At 58.1% G+C, this 14,778-nt stretch overlaps 1 protein-coding gene across 1 annotated transcript; it reads right to left on the bottom strand.

Moving 5' to 3' along the window:
• Positions 1-1,125: 1,125 nt before the first annotated feature.
• CEL (carboxyl ester lipase) lies at positions 1,126-9,447 on the bottom strand (the record flags this gene model as incomplete). The annotated part of the gene is given in 15 exon segments (XM_079113491.1): positions 1,126-1,256; positions 1,342-1,681; positions 1,740-1,879; positions 1,924-2,338; positions 2,340-2,634; positions 2,864-3,061; positions 3,506-3,709; positions 3,890-4,076; positions 5,270-5,387; positions 5,554-5,661; positions 5,776-5,906; positions 6,454-6,651; positions 6,902-7,024; positions 7,109-7,259; positions 9,108-9,447. Coding segments are annotated over 15 exon segments (2,982 nt in total). The 5' UTR covers positions 9,351-9,447.
• Positions 9,448-14,778: the final 5,331 nt, after the last annotated feature.

Below are 14,778 nucleotides of genomic sequence, written 5' to 3'. Positions count from 1 at the left end.
TGCAGGGAGCTCGTGTTCAGTGGCCGCAGAGTTTCTATTGGGGGGATGATAATTTCTGAAGATAGTAGTGGTAACAGTTGCTGACAGAATAGAATTAATGCATGTAACCTTTCTCCTAAAAGTAGTAAAATTAGCCTTCAGTTATTTTAAATGTATTTTTTCACAATTTTTAAAATATAAAGTTTGAGGCAGGTTGTGATGGCATGCACCTCAGTCCCTCTGGAGGCTAAGGTAGGAGGATTATGGAGCCCAGGACTTTGAGACCAGGCTGAGCAATGTAGTGAGACCCCAGCTCAAAAAGTAATAATAACAACCTTTGCAAGGACCATTCCTGACCCGGGATGCTGGTTGCCTTTCTACAGCCAGGAGGAAGCGGGACATTTGACACTTGTCCTGTTGGGTTTCTTTGACCACCAATTAGGAACTTGCAGAACTCAACCCTAGGTTGGGAAACGGCACCGACCGGGCGTGCAAGGTGTCGAGGAAAGCCCTGAGGAAGAGGGTCAGCCGTGGAGGGGCTTTGCCTCCTCGATGCCCTCAGGACCCTGGCACTTCTCCCTCACTGTAGTCCTCCTGGAATCCTTGCTCCAGGCCCCCAATCTCCTATCCCTGTTGGTTTTGTGTTTGGGGAGCCTTGTGATGCGCTGCCTAAGGCCATAGTGCCCTTCCATAGGCACCCCTGCCACCCATGAGCCAGCCCCGCATCCTGGCTGCCCCATGTACCACTGACTACCCAAAGGGCCCCAGACAGCTGAGCCCTCTGCCAGGTGCCTCCAGCCACTTATGCTGGCTGGGGCCTCATAGATGCTGAGTGCTGGTTTGCCAGGTCTGGGTGCTGATTCCTGCCGGCAAAAGACCCCACACTCACCCCCCTGCCCCGTCCCTTTTCTAAAATGAAGACTGGACTTTAAATATCCTGCAGCCTGGGGACTGACCGAGACGACCTGGCAGCATGAGGCCACGGGCCTGCTGCTGTTGAGGATGGCTGGCAGCCCTCCTTCCTCTGACCTGGGAGTGAAGACAGACTGCAGACCGAGAGAGATGCGGTTTTATTCAGAGGAGCTTGAGAGGAAGTGGACCCTGGGGTCCCGCCTTGTGCCCTCCTGAAACAGTAGAAGTCAATGACTACAGGCCCAGGGGCACCTCAGAACTGCCCTTGAGGCACCGGCACAGTCTGGGAGTCATCCACAGGGAGTGCGGGGACCCTGGGATTGGTCCACAGGGTGGGGGGTCCAGGGACTTGTTGGCAGGGGCCACTGGGGGAACCAGAGAGTCACTGGGGGGGCCAGGGAATCATTGGCAGGGAGTGCAGGAGGGGGCAGAGTCATTGGTGGGGGTTACTGAGGGGCGCTAGCGGTGGCAGGGAGCCGTTGACCGGGGGCGCTAGGGGTGGCAGGGAGCCGTTGACCGGGGGCCCTAGGGGTGGCAGGGAGCCGTTGACCGGGGGCCCTAGGGGTGGCAGGGAGCCGTTGACCGGGGGCGCTAGGGGGGGCAGGGAGCCGTTGACCGGGGGCGCAAGCGGTGGCAGGGAGCCGTTGACCGGGGGCGCTAGCGGGGGCCGGGACCCGTTGACCGGGGGCGCTAGGGGTGGCAGGGAGCCGTTGACCGGGGGCGCTAGCGGGGGCCGGGACCCGTTGACCGGGGGCGCTAGCGGGGGCCGGGACCCGTTGACCGGGGGGCGCTAGGGGTGGCAGGGACCCGTTGACCGGGGGCGCAAGCGGTGGCAGGGAGCCGTTGACCGGGGGCGCTAGCGGGGGCCGGGACCCGTTGACCGGGGGCGCTAGGGGTGGCAGGGAGCCGTTGACCGGGGGCGCAAGCGGTGGCAGGGAGCCGTTGACCGGGGGCGCAAGCGGGGGCCGGGACCCGTTGACCGGGGGCGCTAGGGGGGGGCAGGGAGCCGTTGACCGGGGCGCAAGCGGTGGCAGGGAGCCGTTGACCGGGGCGCTAGCGGGGGCCGGGACCCGTTGACCGGGGGCGCTAGGGGTGGCAGGGAGCCGTTGACCGGGGGCGCTAGGGGGGGCCGGGACCCGTTGACCGGGGGCGCTAGGGGTGGCAGGGACCCGTTGACCGGGGGCGCAAGCGGTGGCAGGGAGCCGTTGACCGGGGGCGCTAGCGGGGGCCGGGACCCGTTGACCGGGGGCGCTAGGGGGGGCAGGGAGCCGTTGACCGGGGGCGCAAGCGGTGGCAGGGAGCCGTTGACCGGGGGCGCTAGCGGGGGCCGGGACCCGTTGACCGGGGGCGCTAGGGGTGGCAGGGAGCCGTTGACCGGGGGCGCTAGCGGGGGCCGGGACCCGTTGACCGGGGGCGCTAGGGGGGGCAGGGACCCGTTGACCGGGGGGCGCTAGCGGTGGCAGGGAGCCGTTGACCGGGGGCGCAAGCGGTGGCAGGGAGCCGTTGACCGGGGGCGCTAGCGGTGGCAGGGACCCGTTGGCAGGGGACTCTGGAGCAGTCCCCTCACCCACTACAGTGGGCAGTGCCTGGTAGGTCTGTGTCCAGTACTTCAGGTAGCGGGTCCTCAGGTGCTGCTTCATGGAACTGCTGTCCATTTTCTTGGTGATCTCCAGGTAGTTGCCATCCTCCAGGGTGTAGGGGTACCAGTGTGTGGGCACAGCCGAGTGGCCCATGTTGGGGTCCCTGCGGAGTGAGAAGAGGCTGGGCAGGGGCCAAGGGCTCCTAGGAGCTGCAGCTCTGGACTCCAGCAGGTCCGTGTCCACTACCCTGCACAGCCCTCTGCCCTCCGAACTGACCTCATGTACAGAAGGGGACACAGAGGCTCAGGTTAAATGACTTGCCCCAGGTCTCCCCGCTGGCAAGCAAGGGAGGAACAGAGCCCAGGCCTGCAGGGCTCAACCCCACACCTTACCCACTTCTGGCAAAGTTGGTCCAGTAGGCGATCATGGCCTTGGAGACAGTCCTGTCTTGGGGCCGGTAGCCCAGTGGGGTGGCAAAGGGCTTTCCAAAGATATACTGCAGGTCATCAGCGTGGTCCGCCCCCACCCATTTGGGGTAGATGGGCATCCGAGAGGGATGGGAGAACAGGTAGGAGTAGGTGTGGGCGCTCCTGAGGGGTGGACAGAAAGCTGGGTTGGAAGGGGCCCTGCGGGTGGGCCCTGGGGGGCGGTCATTGGGGAGCAGAGAAGGATCTGGGGACTTCCCTCCCAAACTCATGAAGAAAGTGGGGTGTTCACACCTGGGGAAGGAAAACCTGCAGCCCAAATTCATGGAGTCTACAGTTCCATCGTGTTCGTGCCTCGCCTCCATAAGAGGTTTGGAGGCACCTTCCTCCTGTGACTGTCCATGAAGGACTTCTTCCTCTGCATGGGAATTTGCACTCCTCACTTGACTGGACTAGGTAGGGCATGTGTCCACATGTGTCTCCCTTTTTGCCTTGATTGGCAGGAAGCTCAGCTGAATTTGTTTAGTTGGCCAAGAGGCCTCAGCAGCAAGGTGAGGCATCTTAGATGTCCCCTCCCCTCAGGGAGCCACCCACTTCCCAGACCCTCACCTGGCATTGGCTCTGTGCTGTGCCAGGGCGATCTCTGTGGGCATCAGGAAAAGAATGTCAGTCTCCAGGTCCACCACAGTCTTTTTCCTGGTCTCCTGGGAGGAGTCCTGGGCCCAGGGCTCAGTGTAGACGTTGAAGGTGGCCTGGGCACCCCTGAGCCCCTTGGTGACAGTGAGCCCGCTGACCAGCCTGTAGAAGTCCTCCCTGAAGGGAATGAACAGGCACTGGACTCTCCGCCTAGCACCGCCTTCCCCTAGGACCACCCCAGCCTGGCGCCGACTTCCTGCTCTCGACCTCTGCTGAGGCCTTGGCCAGCCTTCCCGAGGAGTTTCCTTCCCAGCTGTCCTCCAGCACATGACCCCCGGGACCTGTGCCCCTGCTCACTCTGTGATGTCCTGATTGTCCTTGTTGATAGCTGGCAAGTCCACACCTGCAAAGAGGTGTCCGTCCATGTTGTTGGTGCCTGCTAAGTAGTCGATGTCAGCAGCATTGGCGAACAGGTGGACAGGGTCATCGGGGATGAAGTCTCCATCGATGACCGGGACAAAGGCCAGATAGTGAAGCACAGGGTCTAGGTGGAGAAACAAGGGGCTCTTGGACCTCACAATGTCCCCCTGCCCCCCTTGGCCTTGTACAGCTTGAGTCCATCTCCTTCCTTCTCTGGTCTAGACTGGAGATTCTCAACCCCAGGACCAGGAACGTTTGGAACTAACTGGACAAGCCTGCATGGTGGGTAGCACTGTCCTGTGCAGGGTGGGAGGTGGAGCAGCATGCCCGGCCTCAACCACTCGATGCCAGTGACACCCCTCTCCAGCCATGTCAATCAAAATGTCTGCCAGCTGCCACAGGTTCCCACCTTAGAACCCACTGCTCTAGGGGCCAGGTCTGTCCTCCTGCTCCAGCAGCAAGTCCCCTCCCTCCCCACCATCTCTTCTCTCTCAACCGTAATCAGGAAAGGAAGATCTGGAGTTAGCTGAGAGGAGTGCGGGAGGAGGCGCCCACGACAGGGCTGGGTTCTAGCCTGTTGGTCTGCAGCCTTCCAGAACCCGGACCATGCCTAGAGGACCTGGCTCAGGGCAGGGGAGGCCTTGGCTTTCATTTCATTCCTTCGGTTGAGCTCCAAATAAGATAGTTGTTTTATTGGCCTGAGTGTGTAGCTCAGTGGCAGAGACATGCTTAGCAAGCACAGGCCCTGGGTTTGAAACCCAGCACCCAAAACAAAAAAGAAATAGAGTTGGTTTGCATCTGAGCCCTGTGATATTCTTTCACAGTAGTAAAAGATGCAAATGTAGGGCTTCACAGATTTGCTTTGGGGGAGAGCAAGGGATTCCAACTGTGGAGCTGGCAAGTGTAGGAGTTGCCGGTGGGACCTCTGAAGGGCCAAGCGCTGCCCTAGGTGCTCAGCCAGTGTTTGCTGAAGGAGCGGGGACGGAAGCAAGTGGGCGAGCGCACAGAGATGTGGGCCTGTGCACCTCCTAAAACGTGCGGAGTCTGGACGCACACATGGCTAGGGGCATGGGCCACACCATCGGCTTCTCAAAGGGGGCACCCGTGACTCACAGACAGTAGGAGGAGCCCCTCCTGGAGCCCCTGAGGCCTGCAGGGGGCGCCTCGGGGCACTGAGCTGTCTAGGGACACTAGCCAGTTAGTGACAGGCCTGGCCCCAGGCCCGGCACCTTCCTCTCCTCTCCGGGAGCTTGGCCTTGCCCAGCAGTGACCTCCTGCCACCTGGATCCCCCATTTTCCCCAGCAGCACCCACTCACACTCCAGGTCTGCCAGGGGCACCTTAAAGGCCATCGTCAGGGCACGGGGGTCAGTAACCTTCAGACACCTGGCCAGCCTGGCGGTATCGTCCAAGGGGCAGCCCACTTTTTTGGCAACCTGGGAGCAGAGACAAGGCAGGCAGGTGGGGGAGGCTGGTGATTGGGCAGGGAGCAGTTTGGGGACAAGGATAGGATCCAGGACAGACAGAGGACATGAGGAAGGCCCCCAGGGTGCCTCTAACAGGACCCTGAGCCCTGCACATCCCCTGGCCGCCTCCGCTTACCTTCTTGGCCCAGAAGAGTGGATCGTTCTGGATGACCCAGGGGCTGAGGGCCACTCCACTTTGGCTAATGGCTCGCCGGATGAGGCCCTTGTTGTAGGGGGAGAGAGTCTGCAAGACCGGAAGCCCTGTCACCTGGCACACTCTGGCTGGGGGCACCACTGCAGACCTCTCTCCTTCCACCCTTCACACCCTCAGGAAGCCTCCTCTTAGGGGCCTGCCCACCTGCAGAGAGACGCTGGCCCCTCCCGCTGATTCTCCAAAGATGGTGATGTTGTCGGGGTCTCCCCCAAAGGCCGCGATGTTCCTCTTCACCCAGGCGATGGCCATGTGCTGATCCCGAAGGCCATAGTTACCTGGGACAGGGCGAGGGGAGGAGTCTTCATCCAGACCCGAACTGGGGCTGGCGGGTGCTGCCTGTGCCCAGGGCTGGCCCACAACAGGTAGAATCAGTGGCGGGGGTTGGGGGGAATTGTCCTCAGTGGCATGGAGACCCTGGGGGCAAATAGGGCCCCTGGGAGACTGGGCGAAGAAGTGTGGAGCTTGGGACAGGAAAGGGCAGCCGATTCACCAGGCCTGCTCCTCTCTCCCCCTCCCCGCCACAGTCCCTCCTGTTGTCCGTCTGTCCTGTGGCCTGTCCATTCCTGACTCTGCTCTAGTGTATCATTCTGTCTTACTAGACTCCCTGCCCCACTGCCCATGGCCTCTCGGCTTCGCTGTCTGCCCTGCATCCTCTTATTTCCCTACAGACGCAGAGGGGCTCCCGGGCCTCATGATTCAGCCTCTGTGCATGGGATCCCAGGCCTTCCTGTGTGGTTCTCACCGTCTGGGTCCAGGGGTGTGAGGAGCATCCTCCTCCTGGCCTCAGAGCTCACGGGACCCACCCCAGAGCCTCCCACAGACCTGGGAGGTTGGCGTCCCCTGTGCTGAGGAAGCCCAGGGGGCCGACGCGGTAGTTGAAGGTGACCACGATGACGTTCCCACGCGTGGCTATCTCCTGCCCGTCATACAGGTAGTTGCTGAGGAAGTTGGCCCCGTGGCCAGCACCCATGAGGAATGCGCCTCCGTAGATCCAGATCATCACGGGCAGGTTCTGGGAGACTGGGATGCAGGAACAGGCCAGGTGACCCAGATGCTGCTCCTGCCCTCTCCTCAGCCAGCCCTCTGCCCTTGTGCAGCAGGCACCTGTTCCCAGGCTGGGGACCAGAGGTGGAAGCCCCCGTCCCCACCTCTGTGTTGATTTCCAGGGAGTTCAGCCCTCCAGACACAGCCCAGACACAGCCCAGACACAGCCCAGGGTGGGGCCAGGACTCTGATTTGGGGTTTCCTTCGGGGATCGTGGGAGCCAGACCTTGCTTCTTGCCCTGGGGGACCCAAATGTTGAGGTAGAGGCAGTCCTCATCGCCGTAGCTGTCGTCCTGGGTGATGGTGGCCTGCAGGCATCGCTTCTTGAAGTTCGTGGCCTTCAGGGTCCCTGCAGGCAGTGGGAGGGGCTGGTGTGAGGAGGGCAGCCACCCTCACCACCCACTGAGGCTGGCCCAGCACCCATGGTGCCCACCTTGCCAGCCAGGGTGACGCTGGGGGTTCTCCAAGGTCTTGGCAGTGGCATAGGGGATGCCTTTGAAGATGTCTACGGAGTCGCCACCCAGGAGGCTGAGCTTCTTGTTGACACCTTCCACGAAGCCTCCCTCTGTGTACACGGCACCCAGCTGGGGGCGAGATACAGCAGGGGCAGGCGGACTCAGGCCTGGCTGCCTGAATCCAGAGTGGCCAATCAAGCAGGTCCCAGCCCAGGGTGCTGGAGGGCCTGGCTTCCTGTTCCTTCACCCCACCCACGGAGATCTAGAGTTGCTCCTCAACCAGCATGGAGTCTGGGTTCGGGCCATGGCTGCCTATTTGAACCTGGAGCCTCAGTTTCCCTATCTGTAAGATGGGACACCACAGAGCCTCCCTCAGGGCCAGCTGGCCATCAGATGGGGGAAAGACCCCACCAGGGAGCTCTGCATCCCCCCCAAGTCAGCAGAACTGCTGTTGGGTGTCAGTGCTGAGCTGTCCCAGGGGCTAACATGTCTATCCTCGAGGGTCCTGGAGGCAGGTGCTCTGCTGCCCACCGTCCCTGAGGAGCTAAGGCTCAGGGGCCTTCCTGCTTGCAGTTACCCTGCTGGGAAGTGACTGTCCAGCCAGCACCCTCTCCCTGCTCCCTCCTGTCCATCCAGGAGCATCCCCTGGGCAGAAGCAGCTGCCCTGTGTGGGGAGTGGCTCTCCTGAGCCAGATTCTAGGGGGCAAAGAGCAGGGTGACCTGTGCCCAGACTGAAGTCTAGGCTGCTGGACCCCTGCACGCTGGGTGGGAGGGTGCGGTGGGCAGGAACTGGAGACCGAAGGAGCCTCTTGACACCTGCTGGGCACTAGTGCAGCACAGGCCTCTGAGCTTCCTCGTTCCGGCCCCCCAGGCCACTGGGAGGGGGCAGAGGGCCAAGTCAGCACTCCAGGGACTGGGAAGTCACCTCTCAGAAGTGTCTGTGTGTGGCTGAGACTGGTCTGAGGGCTTCAGGGCATGGGCTTTGAGGTGCGGCGACCCTGGGAAAAGTGGCAGTGTGGGAGGCGATGACTGTCAGCGGGGGGCTGGAGCAGTGACAGGAACCCCAAAAACCCTCCCAAGAAAAAGAACGGCAGGAGGAACCCAGCGCCAGCTCCCCAACTGCCAGGTTCCAGGACAGGCCCCAGGGCAGCAGTAGGTAGAGAAAGGGGTAGCCTGGGAGAGGGGTCCCAGGGCTGAGAGGGCAGGATGATGGGTGGAGAGAGAACAGGGGAGCAGTGTGGTAGGGCCTGGGGCCCCTATGTGAGTCCTGCTGGGGACAGGGACAGGCCTGGCTCCTCTGACCTTTTGTGCCTGTTGGGGTTCCTGGCTTGTTCCCCAGGCCTCGGGAAGGGCAGTATGAGGGCAGATTTTGCAGATGCTCCAGAAGGCTGGTGCAGCCCTGACCTCAGAAGGGAGCCCTGCACGCGGTGACCTGGGCTCAGTCCCCTCAGGAGGAGGAGGACCTGGAGGTGGCACTGGGAGCCACCCCTGGCTTGAGCTAACCCAGAATTCAGTCCTGTGTGAGAACAGAAGGGGTCACTGTCTGATGTTGGGCATGTGGCCTTCTGCCCAGGGCCCCTGCCTTCCCTTCCATAAAATGGGGAGAGGCTGACATCAGCAGGGCCACAGGGAGAATCGCCCCACTTGGTTAGTAACCTTCCAGAGGCCCAGGTGCCGCTGAACCTCAGATGGAGTGGACCCGTCACACCGATGCACCTCCCCGACAGTTGCTCATGGCTGATCTGAAATCCCAGTGTCCCACGGTGTCCTGTGCTCCATTTCACGTGACAAGCTGAGCAGGGCGGGCCTGAGCAGGCGCAGCCCCAGGGGAACTGGTGCGTTACCACCGGGTCTCTTGTTCTGGCTACTCTGTCTGTCCTCCATTCTATAGGCCCTGTCCCCATGGTTTCCTGATCTGGGTCAGCAGAGGAGAGGGCTCCCTGCATGCCCTGGCCCCTCTGCTGGGCTCTTGCTTACCTTTGCCGCACCCACCACTGCCAAGCAACAGGTGAGGCCCAAGATGACCAGCTCCAGGCGCCCCATGGTGAGTGTCTGCCTCTGAGTGGCCCTCCCTCCACGCCTTGGGTATTTATGGAACTGGAGCCAAGGTCGGTGCATGCGCACACACTCGCCAATGCACACGCACAACAGAGACACGGGTGCAGGAGGTGGCCCTCTCTCCCAGGGCAGGCAGCTCCCACGTGCCTGGCTGGTGCCCATAGTACACCTGTGTAAGTTACTGCCTTCCTGGGAGCAAAGGCAGGTGACACAGTGGGGGCTTCCAGGGCCAGGCAGGGTGCTGGCTGCCCTGCACTCCTGTTCATCTACCAGAATGTGGTGTCCCCTACAGAGACACGCCTGGCCTGCTCCCTAGCTCAGCAGAAGTAGACTGGGATTAGCTTATGACTTCTGGGTAGAGGTGGCTATGTGCTGCTGGGCATCAGATGGCTGACCCTTGTTGGCTCAAAAAGCTTTTACTGAAGGCCTCTGGGCACACAGCCTGGGCTAGGTGCAGGGACCAGAGCAGTACAAGACAAGGAGTACTGGGGGCATGAGAAGGGGCTCTGGGTAGATGGGAGGCAGGGACAGGGGCTCCAGCCCAGCCTGGAGGCATCCCTGAGGAAGAACTGGCATGGAAATGGTCCATGCCAGGACCCTGGGCACACGAACAGAGAGAGACAGAGCCAGGAGGGGAAAGGCGGGTGTTGGGGAGTTGAATACAGAAGAAGGGTCAGCGGTACTTATCACCAAGGAAGCCGCTAGCTTTTCTGGGAACACATGTCACTCTGAAACCAGAAAAGGTTATCAAAGTGACAGATGGCCATGAGCCAAGTCCCAAGAGGGCGCTTTTGAGGAGTGTGCCTGCACCTGAGGTCACCTCGCCCTGAAGACGTTGGGGTACTGCACAGCCCTCTTCAGTCAGCATTGGGGACCGTGGCTGGCCAGAGCCCCCCCAGGAGCTGTGCCTCCGACTCTGGCCACAGCCACACTGCCTCTCCGTGGCCAGATGCCAGGCCTGGCAGGGATCTGCAAATCCAGGCCTGTGCATCTGGTCTTTGCGATGCCAGTGGGCAGAGGTGGGGAGGACAGCAAGCAGGGGTGGGGGTTTTGGGAAGAGGCCTGGGAGGGAGCCAGCAGGAAACGGTTTGTTACCTAGGTCATCTGCCTGCTACTCTAATTCGGAGAAACAAGAAGCTCAAGGAAGTAACCTCCCAGGGGGGCAGTTACACTCAAGGATATTTCTGCGGTGTCATTCATAAGGTGGAAGGAGGACTGCAGAGGAGAGGCAGGGAGGAGGGAAAGGGGTCTTCATTTATTCATTTTGTGGGCTTGGGGGTGGAACCCAACTAGTTCTTGGCCCTAGCGCTCTGCACTGAACTACATCCCCAGCTCCAACCCCTTATTTTGAAACAGGGTCTTGTTAACTTCCCAGGTTGGCCTCAAACTTATGATCCTCCTGCCTCAGCCTCCAGCGTAGCTGAGATTACAAGCATGCACCCCCTCACCTGGTTCATACCTACTTTTTTAGAGCAGTTATCGGTTTAGCAAATTTGAGCAAAAAGGACAGAGTTCCCACATCCCCCTGCCTGCTACACACCCATAGCCCTCCATACAATCCACAGCTGCCGGAGTGGGGCATATGGACACGTCGTCACATCAGGTCCACGTTGTACGGGAGGGCATTCTTGGCGTTGGACGTTCCCTGGGATTGGACAAACGTGTGAGGCCGTGTCTCCATCATCACGGGATCTTCCAGAATCGCAGCCCTCCCTAAGCCCCTCCGTGCCCCCGGGGGTCCCCCAACTCGCCCCCTTGCGATGCTGATCTGCGACCGCCTTGGTTTTGCCTTCTCCAGGATGTGGGGCAGTTGGAATCGGGCGGCACCGCCTTTTCAGAGTAGCTTCGCTCGCTGGGTTGGCTTCCTGCCGTTGGGTCCTCCGCGTCCTTCATGGGCGTGGCCCTCTCTTCCTGGTGTCCCTGGATGGCACTCATTGTCTGGATGCGCCACCGTCTGTTCACCCACTCGCCTGCTTGTGGACACCATGGTTGCCTCAGGTTTAGGGAGTCGTGACAAAGCTGCTTCGAATGCTCACGTGCGAGCCTCTGCGTGAACCCGAGCTTTCGGCCTCTGCAAACCCTGACGTGGGTCGGTGCTTCCACAGAGCTACCACGCCACCTCCGGAGGCGGCTCCACCATATGCGCCCCAGCAGCAGTGACCGAGCGTGGTCATTCTGGCAGGAGTGCAGTGACGTCGCCGTGGTTGGTTGACACTTCCTTGGTGACATACGACACGGAGCATCTCCTCAGGGGACTGTGTATCTTCTCTGGAGAGGTGTGTGCTGAGGTGTGTCCCATGTGGTAACTGGGTCGTTTCCTCACTGCTGAGTTTCAAGCACTCTGCGTGTGTAGGGCAGCGCTCCTTTATGTACCTACGTCTTTGGCAAATATTTTCCCAATCTATGGCTTGTTTTTAAATTCAGTGTTTCTTTCAAAGAGCAGAAATGTTTAATTCTAATTATCAATTATTTCTTTCACGTATCCTGACTTTGGTGTTCCATCGAAAAAGTTATTGCCAAACCCAGGGTCATGGGAATCTTTCCCGTTATCTTCGAGGTGCTCTATAGTTTTACACTTAGGTCTGTGACCATGCTGAGCTAATTTTTCTGTGTCTAGATTCATTTTTCTGCATGTGGATGTCCAGTTGTTCCAGGACCATTGAGATCTATATTTAACAAAAAGGGGGGTCATTTACTTATTCATCAAGGACCCACATGGTCCCGCACAGAGTAGTGATCCACAAAACCCAGTGAAGAACGAATGAGCCTTTCCAGAAACGCCCAGAAGAGACTAACATTGTCCATCCAAAAATAAACTCACCAGTAGGCTTCCTGGCTATGTCAGTCGGACGTGTCCATGAGCCAAGCCTGCCTTGGAGAACAGGCAAGAAGACCTGGTCTGTGTGTGAGGTCTGGGGCCACCGGATCCCTGGGGCCCCCTCCTTGGGGCTGCCATCAGCTGCAGCCCTCTGCCCCGGGGGAATTGTAGGAGATGCCCACCTCAGCCTCAACTGCTGCTTTCCCTCCTTAAGGCTGTCCTCCGACTCCCCAGTTCTCACAAAAGGCCAGGATGGGAAAATCAGGCAAAACCAGAGGCAGTGGGGCGGCTCCCCACCAGCTGCACTGTGGTGATTTGGGCTATAAACTCTAATCCAAGCTTGGGCTTGGAGCTCCAAATCCTTGTCGCTAGCCCTGTCGGGAAGCTCGAGCATAGGCTGTAGAGAGCTGCTGCTGCTGAACTTGGACCTGCATGTTTGTGGCATGCATATTTTTCTATGGAAAGATTCCACAGCCATCCTCAGATGCTCAGAGGGTCTCTGGCCTCCCAGAAAAGCCAGGCTAGAAGTAACAAAGTGTTAGACTGGTCTAGTTGACAAAGTAGAAAACTAACCCAGTTGGTTTAATGGCACATAGAACTTATGCAAATAATTTTTTAAAAATGTTTTTTTGTTGTAGATGGACACAATATTTTATTTTTATGTGGTGCTGAGGATCGAACCCAGTGCCTCACACATGTGAGGCAAGTGCTCTACCACTGAGCCATGACCCCAGCCCCTGCACATAATTTTTAAAGAGTTTTTGGAGGGACTGGGGAAACTTTCTCCACAAGGGCAAATGCACGTGTTGGTGTCATGCAAAACAGAAGCACAAATCAGACCAGGACCAGTCCTCCGCTGCCACTGCTGCTGTGTGGCCTGGCCGTTTGGTCTCTCTGGACTACATGTCCCCACCAGTACTTTCCCTCAGGGAGACTACAATGAGAAGTTCTGGGCACGGCAAATATTAGGTTCTCAATGATCAGGTAGGAAACTTAAAGCTTGCTTTCAGGTAGAGAAGCATCAGTTCCAAAGTTGCAGGAGACCCAGGTGTATCAGCAGGTAGCCTGAGGAGGGCTCCTTTTACTTCAGGCAATCTGGAGACACAATTGTGTATCTGTGCCAGAACTCACTTGAAGTCAAAAGAGCAAAGCAATCTTAATAATCCTTAGTAGTCTTCTTACTTTTAATCACATTACTTTATATAACTGATCATTTATTAAACTTTGATACTCTAAATGTGATTTATCATTATATGATTCATGTTTTATATTTTAAAATTAATTCATGTACGTTAGAAAAGGAGGACAATAATAAGCAACCCTGGTATTGCCAGGAATCAAGATTCTTCGGCACAGCTATAAAATGAGGCAAAACCTTACAATCTCACACTTCAATTGGGAATGCCTGTACTCTTGTTTTTGCTTGCCCTATTCAAAGTCTTGACAGGAAAGAAATCCAGGAGCGACAGCCCACTGTGGTCTCTGACACCATCTTCACACCGAGTGTTATGATCTGACTCTGAATGTCCCCCAGGGCCCCAGTGTTGAAGGCTTGGTCCCCAGCTGTGGAGCCACTGGGAGGTGGTGGAACTTTAGGAGGCGGGCCCTAGTGGAGGGAAGTTAGGGCACTGGGGCCCCAGCCCCTTCCTGTCACTTTGCTTCCTGGACATAAGCCACAGGCAGCCCTCCTCAGCCACATGTGCCACAGGCACAAGGTGACCAGTGAGCCAAGTGACCAGACTAAGCCTCTGAAGCTGTGTGCACTTCCTCCCCAGTTGCTCTCCTTCCTCGGAAGGAAGTGCACAGCAGGAGCCTGGGCCCCACGGGCCAGAAGGCAAGAAAAAACGAGGACCTGAAGTGGACGTCAGGCCTACAGGAGTAGTTCTGAGCCCCTCGGCCACAGACAAGGTGGGCCTTGAAAAGCACCTGCAATTGCCTGAAAGTCTGAGAGTCCATCACTAAGCTTGGCGAGGAGAAACAGACCCGTGACCACTGGCGTTGCTACAGCACCGTTAGACAACCCGGCTTCGCCTGGTGTGACTTCACCCTGGTGGGAAGAGTGCCCAGCCAGCCAGCGTTCTCCCCTCTCAGTGTGGTGTTCAGCCACTTACACAGTCCCGCTTGGTTGTCAAACAGGCTGCCCGACCACAGGCTACCCTGGTGTGTGCTGCAGTGCTGAGAGCAGGCTGGGAAGAGGCATTTCCCACTTAAGGCATTTCAACCCTGACTTAGTCACAGAGGTGTGACCACGTCATCAGTCAAGAGGCCACTGATTCTGGAAACTGATCCAGGGGAAAACAGCCAGGTATTTACCTCTTTCCTGCCCAAATAGTATTTCAAGGTAATCAAATGGATGAGGAGGAAGAATCCTTTAGGGCATTCCAGCTAGTAAATGCAGAGGGAACTGATTCTTAAAATAACTATTTTGCAACCCCTGAAGAAGTATTCGAGCCAGGTGTGGTGGTACACACCTGAAATCTCAGGGACTCAGAGGCTGAGGCAGGAGGATTGTGAGTTCAAAGCCAGCCTCAGCAACTTAGCGAGGCCATTAACAGCTTAGCAAGACCTTATCTCAAAATAAAAAATAAAAAATAGGACTGGGGATGTGGCTCAGTGATTGAGGGCAACTGGGTTCAATCCCTGGTACCAAAAAGAAAAAAAAAAAAAGGTATCCAATTCAGGTGACCATTTTATCAATGACTGATAAAAAACACCAGGTGAAAGACCAATGGCTCAGGCTGACACCTGGACAAGGCGTCCCATGTCTCCCAA

This window comes from Sciurus vulgaris (assembly GCF_902686455.1).
Source record: "Sciurus vulgaris genome assembly, chromosome: 15".
NCBI lineage: Eukaryota > Metazoa > Chordata > Mammalia > Rodentia > Sciuridae > Sciurus > Sciurus vulgaris.
This window is presented reverse-complemented; position numbering and strand designations above follow the sequence as displayed.